Here is a 20,807-nt window from a genome sequence, read left to right on the forward strand (position 1 = left end):
AGGCAAAGGGACTGCCTAGCTCCTCTCTCATGCAGACCTTTCCCCTACGTCCCCCGCCTGCCCACAGCTGCTCTCAGCCATGATTCCTCCACCAGGCTCCCCACCCCATTCACTGGGTGTTCATTGGCTCCATTTTCAACTCAGCAGACACATGTTGAGAACCTGCACCAGGCCAGCATGCTACGAGGTCATGGGAGGGAAGAGGGAAGTAGCCAGGGCCTGTTGTCCTTCCATGGGTTCTTGAGAATCCTCTCTTCGGCGGCGTCTTTCTGAATCAAGCAGGGTGAAGCAGGTAGTAGTAGTTTGCACACGCACACACAGGCTCGGAGACACCAGCTGCAGGTAAACTGGAAAGGACCTCCAGTGCTCTCTCCCACTCTTTGCAGTGCCCTCCCTTGGGGGTGGTATCACCAGACACCATTCATTATGGAGACCAAACCACAGCGCCCACCATCATTATCCTCCCCCAACCCAGACGTTGTGCCCTCCTGCTCTTCTCCCTCTTTCCGCTCCAAATCGGCTCTCCGCAGCAACTTTGGAGGGGATCCATTGAACTCATTTGCATTAAGGTGTGGATGAGCGTGCCATTTCCACGTCTGTTTTGCTGTGTTTACAAGTGGAGTTCTTCTGTCGGAATCAAGCACATAGCCCAGCCCAGGGAAAGGTCTGCATGAGAGAGAAGCTAGGCAGCCCTCATGATTCTGATTCAGTGGGTCCGAGGAGGGCGCTGGGGTCTGCCTTTCTAACCAGCACCTCAGGAGATCCTAACACAGGTGGTATGTTGGACAACCCTTGGAGACTCCAGCTTTGCCTCTGAACTCAGAAACCTACATTCTCGGCTCAGCCACGGCTCTCTCTTGCTGCTCGCTGTGTCCGCTGTAATCACAGAAACCCGCCGTTTGCATGGGCGTTTTGTACTTCCCCAGGCAGGTGTGGACCTTGACTACAGAATAATCTCTTGTTGTGTTTTAAATCTCTCTTCTGTCAACTTCATTAAGGATAAGGACCATTTGTTTTACTCTGTCTTTGACCTGGAGCATAGTTAGGACAGGTAGAGACTTAGGTAGAAGCTACTAGGTGCTCCTGCTGCAGAAACCAGCAGCGCCTACCCTGCCCCTGGACAGAGTTGCCCAGAGCCGCCAGTAACTGAAATCTCAGAGGCCGTGGCCCTTGGGCTTCGCAGCTCACCAACCCCCCCTCCAAAGCCTCTCACTCAGCTCCCCAAACTCTTCCCTACTTTTCTGTGGCCACTCTCTGGAACTTTATGTACCCCTTTACTTTGTTAACAACTTCCGTTGTATTATTCTTATTGCTGAAATCATAAATGCCTGTTGTAGAAAACTTGGAAAATAGAAGCAAAAAATTTTTTTTTCACTAGTAACTGCCAATCGGCTATAACCACTGTTACCATTTTGGTGTAAATCCTTCCATTCTTTTTAATATATGTAATTTCACATACTTTTTTAGAAACAGAAGCTGGAGCACAGAGCACTTGCTGTTCTATAACCTTTTTTCGCTGTTTTGTGGACATTTCTCCACATTAGTCAGCATTACAGAGTGGCTGCCACGGATGCACAGATTTTATTTAGCCTTTCTCCTGCTGGCGTACATTTAGTTTGTTTCTAGCTTTCCCTGTTTAAAACCGTGTTGAGTTAAACAGCTTCATAGATGAACCTTCGCCACATACTTGCAGTTATTTTCTTAGCATACATTCTTGGAAATTCAAATATCTGAGCCAAAAGGATGCACATTTTTGAGTTTTTTGGTACCATACCAAATGCCCTCCAGAAAGTTTGTACCAATTTGTGCAGCATATGAGGGTGTTCACACCCTTTCGACTGCCCAGTGTTTTTGACTCAACTAACTATAAAACATTGTGTTTTTTTTAAGTAGCTGAAATTAAAAATATTCATCAATTTGCCTTTATATTTGGATTAAAACCTTCCTTTTCGGTTTTCGTCTGTATCTTTGCCTAACTTGTAGCATCAGACTGTAGGGATCCAGACGTCTTGGTATGTCTCTTACACAGGCTTGCATTCGGCCCGGAGAATTTTGCTGGGTATTTTTACGCTGTATTTGACTCACTGTTGGAGGGAGCCAGCACCTGGCCCGGAGGTGCTGCGTCTGCCCCCTGCTGGCTCCGAGGTGCCATGACAGCTGCTCGGGCTTCCTTTTCCTTACTTCAGCCCTCCCTGTTCCCACCGCCACCCCCCACTCCGTTCTAATACTTTCTAGTGTTTTCCGTCTGAAAGGACCAGCATACAGGATAAGGAATTTTTTTTTTAAGTAGGGCATTAGTACCATTTGTTTTTATTTTATTTTACTTTTTAAAGATTTTATTTATTTGTCAGAGAGAGAGATTGAGAGAGAGCGGGCACAAGCAGAGGATGCAGCAGGCAGAGGCAGAAGCAGGCTCCCCGCTGAGCAAGGAGCCTGATGTGGGACTCGATCCCACGACCCTGGGATCATGACCTGAGCCGAAGGCAGACAGCCAGGATAAGAAATTTTTACACCATTGTATCCTGGGTGACGGCAGATACTGTTAATACTTGCAGATGTGCACTTGCATTGTGTCCCATCTGTGGGTGGGTCTAATAGTTGGAAAGCATTCTGCTGTCCACATGAAGGGGAGGAACCTCTGAAAGCTAGGTATGTGAGCAAAGCATCCTTCAGGTGATGACTTTGAAAGGGGACCCCATGGGGCTATTTTTATCTTATGAAGACAGTGAGAGGCATGTGTACATGCTTATACTTCAGGTATCCTCAATTGTCAGGAACAGAGCCAAACCCCATTTGATGGGGCAGGGGTTGCAGGGATCTGAGCAGGAACAACAGATGTCTTGAAGCCTAGTCTCTTTCTTCTTTAGGAAGCCTCTTTCTTAAAACCGGATGCTCTCGATTTCGAAAGTACTGACAAGCTTTCCCAACCCTCAGCAGATTAGGAGCCCATTAGCTGGGCCTGACCTCTACCCATAGGAGCCACAGGTAGACAGGGACCAGTAAGAAGTGACATCTGGGGGCGCCTGGGTGGCTCAGTCGTTAAACGTCTGCCTTCTCAGAGAGAGACACAGCGAGAGAGGGAACACAAGCAGGGGGAGTGGGAGAGGGAGTAGCAGGCTTCCCGCCGAGCAGGGAGCCCGATGCAGGGCTCGATCCCAGGACCCTGGGACATGACCCGAGCCGAAGGCAGACGCTTAACGTGCCCCAATAAACAAAATCTAAAAAAAAAAACAAAAAAAGTGACATCTGGCCAAGAGGAAGGAGACAGGAAAACTATAGAAATCAGCTCAAGAAGTTAAAAAGACGATCAGGTCAGAGAGTGGAGGGGCAGAAGCTCCACACCACCCAGAGGTCCTTGAGGGTATCACCGCATGACTGTGAACCCTGGTTGATCACAGTTCCTGCTAAAGGACCAGAGAAATCATGAAGCAGAGCTATTTCTTTGATCCAAGCAAAAACACATCCAAGCCAGACTTTCACAAAAAACACTCGGACAAAACTGTAATCTTCTGTCTCTCCAGTGCATCCTTTCTCTTCCACACATTTAAGTTATTGATCGATCTGGTTTTGATGTTTGTGGCTGGTGTGAGGTAGGGATTCTGTTTCATGTTTTCCTATATAGGAGGACCTATAGCCCTAACACCATTTATCAGTAGTCCATCGTAAAGAAAAATCTCCTGTGTTTCTCCTTTACACACAGAACACTTCTGATGCCACTTGAATGGGTGTTTTTCCCACACCAAGCAATTCTCCAATTTTTTCTGGATGCCAACTGGTGTCCTACAATTCTGTTCAATTCTGACACTACCTGGAGTGAGTGCAGTCCCCACATGTTAAGGGCTCACCCGTCAAGACTGCCCCCAGCTTCCAGTTTCAAGTAGTGGGTTCCCAGGTTACCCACAACTTCTGTCCAAGTTGGCTACAAATCAGAGGTTCCCATGACCCTCTCCTTGGGTTCAGTAATTTGCTAGAGCGGCTCAACAGAACCCAGGAAAATAGTTTACTTACTACTGCTGATTTATTAGAAAGGACTTTTTAAAGGATACAAATGAATAGCCAGGGGTCGCCTGGGTGACTCAGTCGTTAAGCGTCTGCCTTCGGCTCAGATCATGATCCCGGGGTCCTTGGATCGAGCCCTGCGTCAGGCTCCCTGCTTGGCAGGGAGCCTGCTTCTCCCTCTCCCACTCACCCTGCTTGTGTTCCCTCTCTCTCTCTGTGTGTCTCTCTCTGTCAAATAAATAAATAAAATTAAAAAAAAAAAACAAAACAAATGAATAGCCAGATGAAGAGATACATGAGGGGAGGTCTGGAAGTGTCCTGAGCACAAGAGCTTTTGTCCCAGACTTGGGGTGCACCACCCTTCCAGCACATGGATATGTTTACCAACCTGGAAGCTCTCCAATCCCGTATTTTTGGGATTTTTGTGGAGGCTTCATCACATAGCTATGACCAACTATTAACTCAATGTACAGCCCCTCTCCCCTCACCAGAGAATGGGGGACAGGGCTGAAAGTTCCAAGCTTATCATAGAGCCCACCAAGAGCCACTTCATTAGAACAGAAGACACTTGTATCACCCAGGAAATTCCAAGGGATTTAGGAGCTCTGTATCAGACATTCCTATCACTCAGGAAATTATAAGGGTTTTAGGAGCTGTATATCAGGAACCAGGTCAAAGACCAAATATTGTCAGAAACTAGGGGCAGAGACATACATATATATTTCACATATATATAAATCTATAATATATATAATGAATATATATATATTTATTTCACATGCTTCTTGCACACACACCATCTGCGGTGTTCCTTCTCCTTTTGATCACATTTCCATATATGCGGGGTCTATTTCTGGGCTCTCTGTTCTGTCCCATTGGCCCATTTGTCTGTCCCTGTTCCAGTACTGCCCTCACTATAGCTTTGTAATTAGTGTAGGTAATGGTGGCACAGGTTCTCCCACCTCATTCTACTCTAGGGGTGGCTTTGTTCTTCTATATAAACTTTAGAATCAGTTTCTCAAGTTCCTGGTGGGGCGGCGGTGGGGCCGGGGGGAGCTTCCCAGTTAGGGATCTTAGTGGACTTGCATTGAATTTATAGGACAGTTTAGAAAATGGACATTTTTATGATCTCTTTGAATATTGTTTCATTCCCATTCTTCCTGTTGTATCCTTCTGGAAATTCTGACTTAAAATGTTAGACCCTTTAAATATCAATATTATGTTTTTCATTTCTAGAAGTCCTGTATGGTTCCTTTAATTTCTGCTTGGTTGTTCTCTATAATCTCTTTTTCCCTGTTCATATGGTTAAGACTCACTTACTTCTTAAACTTGGTATTTCATAGTCTGTGTCTGATAAATCCCGTATCTGAAATCTTTGTCGGTCTGATTCTTCCGTCTGCCGTTTTTGCTGGCTCTGGCTTCTATTGCCTTGTTTCCTTGTATGTTGTGATAAAAAAAGAAAAACAACCAACAAAAAACTATGACCTTATCATCTCTTTTCCTTGGAACTTTATCCTGGGAATTCTTTGAGGCCTGGTTTAAAGTTGTTTTCCCAAAAAGAGGATTTGCATTTCTTTCTGCTAACCCAGGAGCTCTTTAAATTAAATGTCTGGCTTTGAGAGTTTTCTGCCTGCAGCTCAGTGGCAAACCCGCAGGAGGGCCGTCTGTGGATTCAGTCTGACCTGAGCCATATATGCTCTCTCACTTACTGCGTGACCTCAGGCAAGTCACTGGATCTCTCTGCCTGTCCCATCCTCTGTGAAGAAGCTATAAACCCCTAACGCCTAAGGCTGCTGCGAAGCCGAACTGGGGTAATATATATAAATACAGTGCTTGCAGGGGGTCCTTTCACACAGCTGGTAGGGGTCGGATGCTGTCGTGTTCCCCTGAGGAGCCCCCTCTCCTGCCCCAGCTAGACCGGGCGGCCTGGTTGGCAGACCCCGGCTTGGGTTCGGCCCCTTGCCTGGAGGATCTGAGTTAGAGTGGGAGCAGCAGGCCTTAGACCTTCCTCCTGTGGATTATTCTGCCTTCAGCTCTGAGAGGACTGAGCCTCCTAGAGCCTTTGAGAGATGCTTCTGCCTTCAGTCTCGATCTGTCTTGGAAGTCACTTGGGGCCAGGTAACAAGAAAAATGACATTTAACAGAATTGTTTTCCTCTTCAGATGCTGCAGGGTTTTTTTGGTTGGTTGGTTATGGTTTTTTCAAAAAATGTATTTTGTAACTACATGGTAGGACATTAGTAACATATAGACATTGCAGTTTATCATTTTTAATCATGGGAATATACATTGACAGTAATGTAACTGTAAAATAAAGTTGTATATTGGCATGAAAAAAATGTGAAGTCCTTTCTGTAACAAGGAATAGAAAAAAATAAAATTATAGTGTCAACTCCACTAGGGCACCCGGGTGGTTCAGTCAATAAAACGTCCCGACACTTGATTTCGGCTCAGGGTCATGAGATGGAGCCCCGCTTTGGGCTTTGTGCTCAGCAGGGTGTCTGCCTGGGACTTTGTCTCCCTTGTCCCCCCGCAACCCCCCACCCCTCCCTGCTCATGCACGCGCGCTCACTCTCTGATCTCTCTCTCTAAGTCTTTTAAAAAAATAATATCAACTCAACTATATTGAGAGAAATGGGGGAAAAGGAAATATGTTTAGGTGTCAACGATGGTTATTTCTGCGTAGTGGAATTCTGCAGTCATTTCTTCCCCCGTGGCAGCATGGCACAGACGGAGGGTGGCCTCAGCACTCAGAATGTCTTGTGTGGAATCTGTACCCGTGTGGCCTCAGGCAAATGATGGGCTCTCCTGGCCTCAGTGGGCCCATCTGCTGGGTTTTGCGGACCAGATGAGCAGTGGGTTTAAAGCACCCGCCCTGCCCCATAAATGGCCAGTTCCTCTCACACACTGGCATTCTTGCCAGGTTTTTAAGACTACTGAACATGTACGCCTTTATAATCAAAGAAGGAGGCGATGCATGCTCTGCTGACAAAAATTGTTTACGTCCCCAGGTTGGGTGTATGCAGTTTCCAGACTCTTCCCTGACGCTGCCAGGAAGGGGCCCTGAGACCGGAATACTTCGGAGCCACTGCTGGGGAGGGGAGGGGTGGGAGGGCGCTGGCAGGGGAGGGGCGGGAGAGCGAGCGGGCCGCAGCCTGGCTTCAGAGGCACTCAGCCTCTCCCTCCCGTCCTGCCCAGGGCGCAATGAGCCCCTGAAGAAGGAGCGGCTGAAGTGGAAGAGTGACTACCCCATGACTGACGGGCAGCTGCGGAGCAAACGGGATGAGTTCTGGGACACAGCACCTGCCTTCGAGGGCCGCAAGGAGATCTGGGACGCCCTCAAGGCCGCCGCCTATGCAGCCGAGGCCAACGACCATGAGCTGGCTCAGGCCATCCTGGATGGAGCCAGCATCACCCTGCCTCATGGTGAGCAGGCAGGGCCGGGCTTTCTCCCTGTTGGGCTGGGGGCCGTCGGGCTGCTTCGGCTAGAAGAGGGCCGGTGGCCAGCCACACATTAGGAGTTTTTATCCAAGCTGCTAGGTGGCCAGGGTAGCCATTTGCTTGTTGATTCACGCAGCCCTTACTGAGCATGCACCAGGAGTGGGGACAAAAACTAAAGTGAGACCCAGACCCCGCTTGTCTAATGAAGGGATAGAAAGGCACCAACCGACCTCAAAGCAGTGTGATGAGAGCAAGCTAGCGTTGCTCAGGGTACTTTGGGATCACAGAACATCTGAGGCACTAACCTTCTGTTGGATGTTATTATGTGCTGGGCACTGAGCTAGAAGCTTCTGTAGTATCTCATTTAAGTTCATAACAGCCTTATGGGGCAATGTAAAGTAGAGGGTCACAGTGAACTGTAGAGTCACAGACCTGGGTTTTAACAAATGTCTCTGTTTTTGGTAGTGTGTCCCTGAGCAGGAAGCTCCTGGATTTTAAAGTCTCAGGAACTTACAACGGTAAAGTGGGGATACCCACCTCATAAGATGGTTGTTAGGACTCAGCAAGATATGCAGAACAGCCTTTAGTCCAGTCCCGGAACTTAGTAGGTGCTCAAGACACGACAAGTATATTACTGTGTGCAATACATAGTGCAGGAAGGAAACTGGGACCCCCCAGGCTATAAGCCATGAAGAGTGGGGCCCGTGCTTTCTCATTCATCCTGGGAACCCCAGCGCCCAGCACATGTGCTCAGGAAAGAGTTGTTGAATGAGCAAATGGAAAGTTACATAGTTTGCCAGCATTGAACAAGCCAGTACCTAGTAGAGCCAAGATGCCGGCCCACATCTTCCTGATTCTACCTTGAACTCCTCCCAGCTGCCTATCCCAGAGAGACCTGACTGCAGGGTGGGTTTAGGGACTGTGGGGTGGCCAGAACAGGTGTATTAGTTTGCTTGGGCTGCTCTAACAAAACACCCCTACAGATTGGGTAGCTTATTGCACAACAGAAATTTCTTTCTCATAGTTCTGGAGGCTGGGAAGCTCGAGACCTAGGTGCCAGCTGATTTGGTTTTTGGTGAGGGCTCTCTTCTTGGCTTGTAGATGGCCGCCTGCTTGTTATGTCCTCACGTACAAACTGGGAGAGCGTGCCCCACTGTCTCTTCTTAGAAAGACGCTAAGAAGACACCGGTTGGATGGGTGCCCTACCCAGATGACCTCATTTAACCTTAGTGACTCCCGTATGGGCCCCTGTCTCCAAATTACAGTGACATTGGGGGTCAGGGCTTCCACGTGGGAAATGTGGGGCTCCCCAAGCAGACTCTGACTGCCCCGCTTTTCACCCAGGCACCCTCTGTGAATGCTATGATGAGCTGGGCAATCGCTACCAGCTGCCCATCTACTGCCTGTCGCCGCCTGTGAACCTGCTGCTGGAGCACATGGAGGAGGAAAGCCTGGAGCCACCTGAGCCCACGCCCGGGGTGCGCCGCGAGTTCCCCCTGAAGGTGCGCCTCTCCACGGGCAAGGACGTGAGGCTCAGCGCCAGCCTGCCCGACACAGTGGGGCAGCTGAAGAGGCAGCTGCACACCCAGGAGGGCATCGAGCCGTCCTGGCAGCGGTGGTTCTTCTCCGGGAAGCTGCTTACAGACCGTACACGACTCCAGGAAACCAAGATCCAGAAAGATTTTGTCATCCAGGTCATCATCAACCAGCCCCCGCCGCCCCAGGACTGAGGAGCCCGCGGACCCCCGGGAAGAGAGACTGTGGAGGCCTCTGCGGGGCGAAGAGCCCCCCCCCCCGGCTGAGCACTGGGTGCCCCCACCCTGCCTCCGCGTGCTGCCACTTTCTTCAGGGGCGCCCCCGGCCGCGTGGCTGCTGGGCCAGCCGTGGAGGGGCCCTGACTCCCAGGCGCCGGCCCCCGGGGCCCCCAGGGCCCCGCACCCAGGAAGCAGTGCTGCCATACACAGGCTTTGCCAGCCTTGTCGGAGAAAAGGCGAACGGGGGCCTTCCACCCTGCCTCTCTCCCGCAGCAGGTTCGAGCCGCGAGCGCCAGCCCGGAGGCCCCCGGAGCCCAGATCGGTCCTCCGGTGCTGCCGGCTGTGCTCACTTCGGTTTTCTGCTCAGGGTCTGAAGCAGCTGCTGTCCCCTGCGCCTGCCCCCACTCCCTGACTCTGCCCTGGGCCCAGTGCCGGTCCCCTGGAGGGGAGGGGATGGCCCGTGAGCCCCAGGGGCAGGGAGCCTGAGGCCGGCCTCTGCCTCTCCCTGCCCCCCAGCACAATTGGCAGAGGTGGAGCGGGTGGGTGGCTGGACGGCTGCGCTGTTGAGGCGGGGGTCTGCACGGGGCCATGTCCTGGCTGTAACCCAAGCGGTGGGGGCGGTCTGCAGCCTGGCCACGGCCCACCACAGGTCCCTGTGTACAGACATATCTGCATATTTATCAATAAAGCCTTTTGCTCCTTCCTTCTCTCTCGCCTAGCTTTGCCTGGGAGCTCCCCGGCCCCGCTGTGGAGCCAGTTCTGGGGTGGCAACGGACAGTGGGGAGCTTTGAATTCCTAGCGTTCCAGGCCCTGTGTTCTCTCGGGTTCTCAGGACAAACCCTTAACCTCTGAGCCCACTTGGCTTATTCTTTTTTTTTTTTTGATTTTATTTATTTATCTGACAGAGAGACACAGCGAGAGAGGAAACACAAGCAGGGGGAGTGGGAGAGGGAGAAGCAGGCTCCCTGCCAAGCAGGGAGCCCAATGCGGGGCTCGACCCCGGGACGCTGGGATCATGACCTGAGCCGAAGGCAGACGCTTAACGACTGAGCCACCCAGGCGCCCCTCACTTTGCTTATTCTTAACGTGGAGGAGATGCCTCTTGCCCTGCCTCTTCCCTCAGTTGCTGGGAAGATTAAATGGGATATAGCAGATGTGAACGTGCTTTGAAAGCAGAGGCCGCGTCTCAGGAAGGTGGCATTAGTAATCTGCTGGTCTGCTCCTGTAGCGGGGGGTGCTGGTCGCCTGCTGCAGCCCCCGAGCCGGGCCCTCAGGGCTGAGGTATGCGCCCAAATCCTGGAGACGCTGCACTGCACCCTGGGGGATGTGAAAGCAAAATCTTGGACAGATTTAGATTTTGAGCATGTGTCCGCTTACCAGCAAGGGAACCAGAGAGAAAAAGGAGCCAGTGCCCGGCCTTCCTTCGGGGAAAGTGTGCGTATCGTCCTAGGGGGACCTCTGATGAGGTGGTTTAGCTCAGGGTGAGCCACGTGAGCATTCCAGAACTCCAGAGCTGTGACGTCTGTGCTCACTGGCAGGTTAAACCTGGGTCATGGCGGCCCGGGGCTCACTCCCACAGTTCTAGGTGTGGAGCTGAGCAAGTTCAGGGCTGCTTTTTCTCCACTGAGAGGATTTTCCTTCTCAGCAAGCATGGCCAGACCCCGGTCGGGGTGGCCTGACAAGGAAACCAGGAGGAAAGGATGATCAGAAGGAGCTGGTCGTCACCCGGACTCGGTACTGCACTCTGGCCCTCTTTTTTAATTTTTTTTTTTTTAAGATTTATTTTTTATTTATTTGAGAGAGAGAGAATGAGAGACAGCATGAGAAGGAGGAAGGTCAGAGGGAGAAGCAGACTCCCTGCTGAGCAGGGAGCCCGATGCAGGACTCGATCCCGGGACTCCAGGATCATGACCTGAGCCGAAGGCAGTCGCTTAACCAACTGAGCCACCCAGGCGCCCGCACTCTGGCCCTCTTAAGGTGGCTTCCTGACACCATTCTTGAAGCAAGACTTTTTAAGTTTTGCCTCTGCAAAACTTGTTTGTCAGAGGCTAATGGACATGCAGCCACATACAGTGATGCCTCACTAGGGGGCGCTGTGGGACCCCGGAGAGGCAAAGGCCCGCATGAGCTGTGGGCAAAGAGGGAGGCACCTGCCCTGACTCCTGCCCAGCACCTTGACACTCCAGCCCAGACATAGCAGAGTCTGCCCTACCGCGGAGCAAGCAGAGCCTGTTCACAGGACAGCTGGGGACACAGACCTGTATTGGGTCCCCACCGTTGGCTTTCAGTTCCCCTCACTGGCACTGGTTGGGCAGTTTCCAGGCGTCCAGCAGGTGGCACTGTCATCAGGGTTAGAGGCAGCCAGTGGGTCCTTTGTGCAGCCCAGCTGCCAGGGCTAAGGCCCAGCTGGACCCAAGCACTCAGGACAGAGGCTAGGCGGGCTCCTTCCTGCAGCCCTGCTTTTGGGGCACTGGGCTCTTCAGTTCCAATAAGCCAGGGGGTGGGGGTGGGGGCAAACTGTGTCTGCTTCCCCCAGCTCCCTGGGGCTGCCCGGGGTGAAGGTGACAGGTCGGGGAGGCAGGTGGAGAATTGGGCCGGTGAGCTCATGGCAAAGGCGCCCAGCGGGGTGGGGGTGGGTGGCCTGGCTTATAAAGCCCCCGAGGCCCTGTGGCCTGCACAGGCTGGTTATAGACGGCACCATGGAGGGCTCTGAGGCGGTGCAGAGGGCCACGGCACTTATTGAGGAGCGCCTGGCACAGGAAGAAGAGAATGAGGTATGGGCACGGGTGTGGGGACCCCAGGGGATTCTAAGGAGATCCACCTCTACTATCAAAGGAGTTAAGAGCCTGGCTGACACATCTGCAGTGGGAAGGAGGGCAGGGGTCCCCAGGGGCCCAATGGCTCCATTCCAGCTCCAGGGTGCTCCTGGTGGAGGGAGCAGCTGGAAGTAGGAGACTGAGGCTTCAACCCCAAGAACTGAGAGACAGTGGGGTGGGCGAGCCGAGCTGGGCTCCTGAGATCCTCCACCCACCTGGGCCTCGAGGAAGCGGGCCAGGCTGCACAGAGTAGGACAGCCGGGGTGCTGCCAGAGAAGGTGGGAGTGTGGGGCCCTGAGATCTCCCAGCTGCTGGGGGGGGGGGTTGCTGAGACGGGAGAAACTCCAGCATTTGGTCCCTGAAGAAGAATAAAGACTGGGAGCAGAGCGAAGAAGGGGTCCTGGAAAAGGAAGCATGGGTTTTCCCAGGACTACCAGCTGCACTTGGGGAGGCCTTTGGAGCATGCAGCTCTGGGCAATTGCATTTTCTCTGGGATAAAGAAGTCGGGGAAGGGGGAGGTGCAGGCTTGTCTACTCTTCATTCTGTTTAAACTGGTATTTGACTTAGAGTCTGCTCTGCCAAGTGCCAGGTGCTGTGAGGAATAAGAGGGTCAGTAGGGCCAGCCCCTGCCTCCTTACCAGCCCTACAGTCATTCTAGCCAGCATCCGTCAGCGGCAAGTCCACAGAGAAATGGGCAGAGTGAAGCAGTGGTGAAATAGAGCTGTTAAGTCAGCAGGGAAGGGGCACAAAGAGTAGGTGAGTCGCTCTGACTGTGGGTGCTCAAGGACTCTTGGGAACGGGACAGCATTTGAGTGGGGCCTTCAAGGCTGGTGAGTGGAGATCAGGAAGGGAGGGAATTCCAGGCTAAGGAAAAGACAGGCACTAAAGTTGGGGTGAGTGATGGTGGGACTGTTGTGAGAAAGTCTGATAGTAGGTAGGGGCTAAGGCTGGGCACAAACCAGCGAGGGCCATGGGAAAGATATTTATTCTTTGGGCAGTGGGGAGACACTAAGTGTTGCTGAGTGAGGCTGAGTGGTGCCATCTGACCTATTTTAGGAAGGCAGCTTGGACAGCCTGAGAAGGACACATTGGAGGGGAAAGACTGGCCCTAACAGGAATGGGAGGGAGGAGATAAATCAGTTTGGAGGTAGGCTCCGTTCAAAAAAAGAGTGACTGAATGGGAGTGAGGAAGAGGGAAGGACCAGGACTCTGGTGGAAGAAGAGATGAGGACTAGGGGCGGGGGAGGGGGGCAGGTTTGTGGGTGAGGAGCTTGGGCTGAACCCGCTGAGGCCGGGCTGGGGCACCCCTGGATCTCTAGGAATGCCACTTCTCCCCTGGGGCCAGGTAGGTGAGTCATGCTGCAGTGCCATTTCTGGAGTCCTGCCGCTGGACACAGAGACCTTCAGCAAGGGACACGGAGCAGTCCTCATCCATTCATTCACCCAACAAATATAGCAGCAGGGCTGTTGGGACACTGGGTGCCCACAGAGCCAGCCTTCCCACCAAATACCTCCTACGTGCCCGGCACCATGCTAAGCTCTGTACAGGCATCGTTTCATTTAATCTGCACAACGATCTACAAAGTAAGGTGGGAGTTTGTTTTGTTGTGTTTCACCCACTAGCACCCGGTTCAATAAACATTGAGTTCTTATTGTATGTCAGCCCCCAAAGACAAATCTGCAGCAAAGGACTAGAGAGTCTAGTGAGCCCGAGAGTCTCTAGGTGTTTCCAGCAGGTCCCAGCCCATCAAGGTTCTCAGAGGGGAGCCTCTGTCCAGCCTGCTCCCCCTTCTTGGTGTGGGAGACGAAGGAGAGTCCAGAAGCCCCTGGGCTGGGGATCTGTCGTGGGCGCATACAAGGTCAGGTCATCACTGAGGACTTAGGGGTGGGCAGAGATGCTGAGCGCCCCCTGTCATGATCCATTCACTCATTCATTCATTTATTCTCCAACATTCACTGAGCACCTGCTATATGCTAGACCTAGCTGCTAGGGTTACCAAAATGATTATGACCCAAGCCCACCCTCTGGATGCTCCATGAGGAACCCAGCCAGGGTCCCACATGCGGTAGTAGCTGCAGCCCAAGGTCATCCCTCGTTCCGGGAAGAAGATGCAGTGTTTCAGGTGAGGCCACACTGGGGACACCTCAAACCATGTAAGCCCAGCATGGAAGGGAGCAGCCTGGGAAATCAGCCCTGGAGGAGTATACCACCAGAGCTCAGTGGGAAAGGCACAAGGCAGCTGAGAGCTCTGTAAGGGTGGCCATTCCTCCCCAGCCGCCATCTGGACTCCCCACAGAGATGGGGTGCCAGCATTTCGCAAAAAGTGGCTTTCTTTAAAACGGAGGAGGAGCCCATGAGGAAGTGGTCCAGGCAAGTCAAAACTACAAATGGAGAGGAGACTTGGAAGGAGTTTCACCCATATAATTACAATGAAAATGAGGGGAATGCTAGGAGTCCCTTCAAACTGAAGGCTACGTAGCTGTGGCTCCCATCCCTCAGGTTCCCTGACAACAAGTTCCCAGTCCCAGGATTTCATGGAGCAGTAGAATCTGAGAAAAAAAGTTGGTATCTGAGAGTTGCCGAATTTCTGAATTGACACATGAATCTATTTAAAAAATAACTGTCAACTCTTACCACAATCAGTTCATCAATGTGAATTTTTAATGGCAACAAAGAAATCACCACCATCATCATCATCATCTCAGTGCTTTGAAAGGTGAATATATTTAATTTCATGAAAACTCATTCCAGTAGCCCTTGAACTTGTCTTGCTGAGGACACACGACCGTCAGTGGGCAGGTGTTTGAGCTGAGCTTGGGGTAGGGTTGAGTTGGGGAACTATGGGGAGCTTGGCTCTGGCCAGGGGCGCTCCAGGACCAGTCAGGAGTGGGGCTCCGAAGGGCTCTGAGGTCACACAGTAGGAGGTCTTTGGGCTTTCCTTGGAGTGGGTTGGGGGAGAGGCTACCTGGCTCCCTGGGTGCTGTGGGCAGGTCCTGGAGCACATCCTCTCCTTGGCTCACCAGAAACTCCGAGGAACTGCCCAGCAGAAGCTGCCCATGGACATGCTGGTGTTGGAGGATGAGAAGCACCACGGGGCTCAGAGTCCGGCCTTACAGAAGGTTAAGGTAAGTGTGAGGGGAACCCAACCTCCACGCTCAGGGGACAGGACAGGCATTTATGGCTTTGCTCCCCCTAGTGAGGTATGCAAACCATTATCTCAGCAACCCCCACCCGGGATCATGCTAGCAATGCCAAATCTCGGCCCCACCCCAGACCTGCTGAGTCAGAATCTGCATGTGTACAAGATCCCAGGGGATGGACTCATTTTGGAAGCCCCAGGTGACTGGGTAGCAATACAGCAGGGCACCATGCCCATGTTAAGGGGCTCAGGGAGGTTGTGTGTGCTGATTGGAGAGACCTCGGTGCTGGTACGAGGAAACCAGAGCTTCCAGAGCACTATTGTGGAAGATGATCCCATAGGATGCTTGTCTGAAGGGCATCAACCAAGCCATAATAGAAGTTACCTCTGGGAGAGAAGGGCTTCCTCTTCATACCTTTTATGTTTCTGTATTACTTTTCTTTTTAATTTTAAAAAAATTTATTTATTTGAGAAAGAGAGCACAAGCGGGGGAAGGGGCAGAGGGAGCGAGAGAAGCAGGCTCCCCGCTGAGCAGGGAGCCCAGTGCGGGGTTCCATCCCAGGACCCCGGGATCATGACCTGAGCTGAAGGCACAAGTTTAACTGAGCCACCCAGGCACCCCTGTTTCTATATTACTTTTGTGATCTCACACACACACAAATGAAACTGCATGGAAAGCTGAGGATTCAGATTCTATTCTGAAGGCCTGGGCTGAGGGTTACCTCTGAGATTCCCTCCTCCTACCCTTCAACTACATGAAGGCTCAAAGCTCAAAGACTACTTCTACGCAGTCCCCTCAAGTCTCCCCTTGTCCCCTGATCCCCATCTGTGTCCTGGTCTCATCTGCTTCTCCTAGTCCTGGGCAGGAGAGCTAGACCTGGATTCTCTCTCTCCTGAGAAGCTCTCTCTATCCTCCTCCCCCAGCTTAGCTCAGGGACCCCAAGGCCCCAGCATGGGGTTTGATGAGCCACCTCCATGCAGGGCCAAGAGCGTGTACGCAAGACATCCCTAGATCTTCGGCGGGAGATCATCGACGTGGGTGGGATCCAGAACCTCATCAAGCTGCGGAAAAAACGCAAGCAGAAGAAGCGGGAAGCACTGATGGCCTCCCAGGAGCCACCTCCAGAGCCCGAGGAGATCGTAAGGGTCTTGAGGAGGACACCTGTGTCGGCAGGGGGCATGGGGAGCCCAGGAGGGCCTCTGATCACTGCAGGGCAGTCTTCCATTACTGGTTTCATGCCTTCCAGACTGGCCCTGTGGAAGAGGAGACATTCCTGAAAGCAGCCGTGGAGGGGAAAATGAAGGTCATTGAGAAGTTCCTGGCCGATGGGGGTTCCCCGGACACCTGTGATCAGGTGATGTTCTACTTGCACCTGGGCCTGCCTCCCTTTCAGAGTTGCCACCCCCACTCCGCCCACTTGTGGGCCTGTTTGAGAACAGGCATTGGGTGTCCTTTGGGAGGGGGGCCCTTAGATATGGGATGCCGCCTTGCCCATGCAGGAATTTACCTAAATCCTTAGGCCCTTTTCAACTTGAACTACCTCCAGAGTAACAAATGTCATGTGGTCTTTTAGGGAAGAAAGAGGAATGGAATTAAGTAAAAAAAGAGCCCAAACCAAGAATTTGGGGCTCAAATCCCATCTCTATCACTCCCTAACCATGTGACCTGCAGCTAGCTCTGTGTCTCAGTTTCTTCCTCTGTAAAATGGCCTTCTTCCCTCAGAACACGTCATGGGGATCAAATGGAATATTAATGCCTCGATTAGTATTTACTGACTGAAGGAAAAAACTATAAAGCACATGCTAGGATATGATATTATTTTTGTGTCGCATTGTATAATACGTTTCCTTTTAAAACTTATTATTGTATTGTGGCTAAATACATATAACATGAAATATGCCACTTTAGTCATTCTAAGTGTACAGTTCAGTGGCATTAATTATATTTACCATGCTGTGCAACCATCACCACGATTTTCAAAACGTTTCCATCACCCTTCACACTTTCCTGTTTTCCCTGAAACTGCCTTTCACATTGGCAGAGCGCTCTTTCACACTCATCTCCCGGGATTAAGCAACTTAATGGTCACCCTCTGCAGCCTGCATCATTGTGGGCTTAGACTACATGGCCCTTCCGCTCCATGAGACTCGGGAGTCTCAGTCCTCTCGGTCTATCCAAACACCTCCCACCTCTGAGCACTGTGCCAGGTGCTGGGAGTGCAAAAGAGGAAAGACCAGAATTGAGAGTAGAGGGACACTGGCACACAGCCAGATCTTGGCTGTGGGAAGATATGCCTCCTGGCCTGAGTGTTTCAAGAGACCAAAGCAAAATGCTAAAGTTCATTCTTCCTTGAATCAGTCATGGGTGCGCACCTGCCCCTTCTGGCCCTGGGCTAGGCACTCAGGGGAAACAGAGTCTAGTAAGACTTGGCCTGCCTTCCAATCCCCTCTCACTGTTTCTCTGGGTCCCCTGGGGGCAGCTCTGGCCTAGAGGTTTCAAGATAATGGCACTTGAGCTGCCCTGCCTCTTGAAGGAGTAGCAAGAATTCATCAAGCACTCAGAAAGTAAGGGCAAAAATGGGCATTGCCGGCAGAGGGAACAGCCCGTGTCAAGGCCTAGCTTGGTGTGCTTGGGGGTGGGGCACAGTGAGAAGGTCAGAGTTCCCAGGGCATAAGCGAGCTCCAAGGCTGGTCTGGATAGAACACGAAGGAGCTGCCAAACATGGAAGCTATGGGTTACTAGCACAAGGCTCAGAATCGAAATGGGGTAAGGCCTGACCTCAGCCTGAGGCCAGAGATCAGGCCCTGACAGTCTCTCTGGGGACAGTTCCACCGGACAGCACTTCATCGAGCTTCCCTGGAAGGTCACATGGAGATCCTGGAGAAGCTTCTGGACCGTGGGGCCACTGTGGACTTCCAGGATCGGGTGAGCAAGAGACACCTATTGGGCGGGAGGTAGGAGGTGGGCCTAGCACCAGTAGACCCCCTCTCCCTGCAAACCTGTGCCAACCTGGAAGACAAACAGGCTTCCTCTGGGGCCAGGCCCCACCTCCAGTAGGTTGTATGGCCTGGGGCCATCCTCTGTAAACCTGGCTTGGACCCAAGGGTTCTCCTGCTCTGCTTGGTCCATTGCCCAGGCACAGGCATGCCCCTGCCCCTTCCCTGCCCCCTTTCCTTCGATTCCTCTTGCCCTCTTGGCCGGGGTCCTTTCCCCCAGGGCATTTTCTCCCTTCCAGCCCCATCTTTCCCTTCCAGCTGGACTGCACAGCCATGCATTGGGCCTGCCGCGGGGGCCGCTTGGAGGTGGTAAAGCTCCTGCAAAGCCGAGGAGCAGACACCAACATTAGGGACAAGGTGAGGCAATAACGCTCATAGGTATTAGGTGGTTGGGGAGGGAGGGCGAGGGGCAGAGAACAGAAAAGCCCAGGAAGCAGGAGGATAGTGAGCTGGTCTGGTTTCTAGAGGGGCTGCAGAGCCCACGGAGGGGCCATCACCTGTAGGTCCTTGGGGACCACCATCTGGGGATGGGAGCAGGAAGGACAGAGGAGAGGGGAAGAGAAGAAATCCACTATTTAGGGGGCTTTGGGATCACCCAAACGATGCGGGATTTGTTCATCCGTGCCATCCTTCTTCATCCTTTATCTATCTGTCCATCCATCCATCCATTCATTTATTCATCTGTTCGCTTGTTTATTCGTCCACCATTTTTCTATTCATTCATGCCTTTGTGTGTAACCTTGAACTAGTGACAGCCTCTGAGCCTCTGTGGCTTATCTGTCACATGTCTTACAGAATTCTTATATAATTAGATGGGGCAGTGTATGTAAATTATTTATTCAGCATAAGGCTGATGTTTTATAAGCTTTTGCCATACCTGTCACATAGTTACCTCTCAGTAAATGGCATCTATTATAATTATTAAAAGAAGGGCAGAGGAGTGAACAGCTGGGTGAGAAGGAAACCATAGAAGGCCTCCCAGAGGACGAGGCACCTAATGCTTCCAAGGTAGACCATTGGATAGGATGGTGGAAATTGTAGCATTCCTAGTCGTTGCAGGGCTCAGGCCTTGGCACTAGGACTTGGGGAAGGGATTAGGCTGGAGTTAGGACAGCCTCCCTCCCAGGGGCACCACAGTCCAGACCCCTTCAGCCAGCAGTTCCTGCTTCCTTCCCACACAGCTGCTGAGTACCCCCCTGCATGTGGCAGTCCGGACAGGGCACGTGGAGATCGTGCAGCACTTTCTATCCCTGGGCCTGGACATCAATGCCAAAGACAGAGTGAGTGTTCAGCTTCCCTTCTGCTCAGCCAATCCTGGGGGTGCAGGAAGCCTGAGGGCTCCCATATGCCCCCCGTGGGCCATACTGAGTGTCACATTGGCTCTAGGAAGGGGACAGTGCCCTGCACGATGCTGTGAGGCTCAACCGCTACAAAATCATCAAACTGCTGCTCCTGCATGGGGCTGACATGATGACCAAGAACCTAGTAAGTTCATTGCTTCCCTGATTCAGTAATTAGTGGGCACCACTCACCCAGGCTCTGTGCTAGGCACTCAGAGGAAATACAGAACTGAGCAAGACTCAGCCTGCCCTCAGAGCACACTCACAGTGGAGGGTCTCTCTGGACCCCTGGGAATTTGGGGCCCACCCACCTTCCCAGCTCTCTCTATGCTTATCTCTGTCCAGAGTGCAAGTGCAGAGGAAGGGCCAGAAAGGACAGTAAGAGGACTTCCCAAAGGCCCCCAAGTAGATCAAAGGGGGTCCTAATGTCTAGGCCCAGGGAGGGACATGGAGGAACACAGCTGGGAGGAACCTGAGCGCTTGGTTGGCACGACCGCCCCTAGCACACTGTGTGGGCCTGGAGTTCTCTCAGGGTCCTACGTCCCCTAGTCCAAGCTCTTCTCTGGGGTCTGGAGCAATCACGAAAGAGGGGGAATGGGAGGGCCCCCCTGACTCAAGAAAGACTAAGGGGATAATGGGAAAGTCAGGAAGATATGGGGAGGCAGTGGGTGGGGGTTTCTCAACCAGGACATTATTGACATTTTGGGCTGGATAATTGGTGTGAGGGAACTGTCCTGTGCATTATAGGATGTTAAAGCAGTATCCTTGGCCTCTATTCACCAAATGCCAGGAGTTCCCACTTACCTGATTGTGACAACCACAAACATTCTAAACATTGCCAATTGCCCCTGGTTGGAACCCCTGGTCTAGATGAGGGAACCTCCTGGTACAAACCTGAACAGTGACCAGATCTCCGCTTGGTTCCCCCAGGCAGGAAAGACCCCCACGGACCTGGTGCAGCTGTGGCAAGCTGACACCCGGCAGGCTCTGGAGCACCCTGAGCCCGAGCCAGGGACAGAGCAGAACGGGCTGGAGGGTCCTGCCCACAGTGGGCAGGAGCCCCCCCAGCCTGTGCCAGCCCACTAAACACCTGCCCCAGGCCAGCTGGGCACCCGGGCTGTCCCCTGCATGCAGCCAGAGGCTCTTAAGAACGGCCCCCAGAGCTGAGGACCCTGCCATTCCTCTGCGTACGATCCGGGACACCCACAAGCTACTGCAATAAAAAAAGTCGTTTTTGCTATTGGTGATGTTTGTTTCGATTTGTGTCTAAAATGTTTAGGAGTGAAGGAAAACGGAGCCAGGGTAGGTTCAGGGAAGAGGG

At 52.3% G+C, this 20,807-nt stretch overlaps 2 protein-coding genes across 2 annotated transcripts in view; both read left to right on the forward strand.

Annotated features, from left to right (window-relative positions):
- Positions 1 to 9,896, forward strand: part of UBTD1 (ubiquitin domain containing 1) — a 53,985-nt gene extending 44,089 nt beyond the window's left edge. The window contains exons 2-3 of the mRNA XM_045878554.3: positions 7,197 to 7,424; positions 8,784 to 9,896. Of these exons, the coding sequence (XP_045734510.1) occupies positions 7,197 to 7,424; positions 8,784 to 9,169 (614 nt within the window). The 3' untranslated portion in view covers positions 9,170 to 9,896. The remainder of the gene's footprint in view (positions 1 to 7,196; positions 7,425 to 8,783) is intronic.
- Positions 9,897 to 11,783: 1,887 nt separating this feature from the next.
- ANKRD2 (ankyrin repeat domain 2) lies at positions 11,784 to 20,730 on the forward strand. Its single transcript, XM_045878555.2, is given in 10 exon segments — positions 11,784 to 11,876; positions 11,878 to 11,967; positions 15,034 to 15,135; positions 16,131 to 16,289; positions 16,397 to 16,504; positions 17,977 to 18,075; positions 18,405 to 18,503; positions 19,328 to 19,426; positions 19,533 to 19,631; positions 20,417 to 20,730. Coding segments are annotated over 10 exon segments (1,089 nt in total). The 5' UTR covers positions 11,784 to 11,798; the 3' UTR covers positions 20,573 to 20,730.
- Positions 20,731 to 20,807: the final 77 nt, after the last annotated feature.

Source organism: Mirounga angustirostris, unplaced genomic scaffold (genome assembly GCF_029215605.1).
Source record: "Mirounga angustirostris isolate CCGP_5_RB_7025 unplaced genomic scaffold, mMirAng1.0.hap1 SCAF_6, whole genome shotgun sequence".
NCBI classification, from domain to species: Eukaryota; Metazoa; Chordata; class Mammalia; order Carnivora; family Phocidae; genus Mirounga; species Mirounga angustirostris.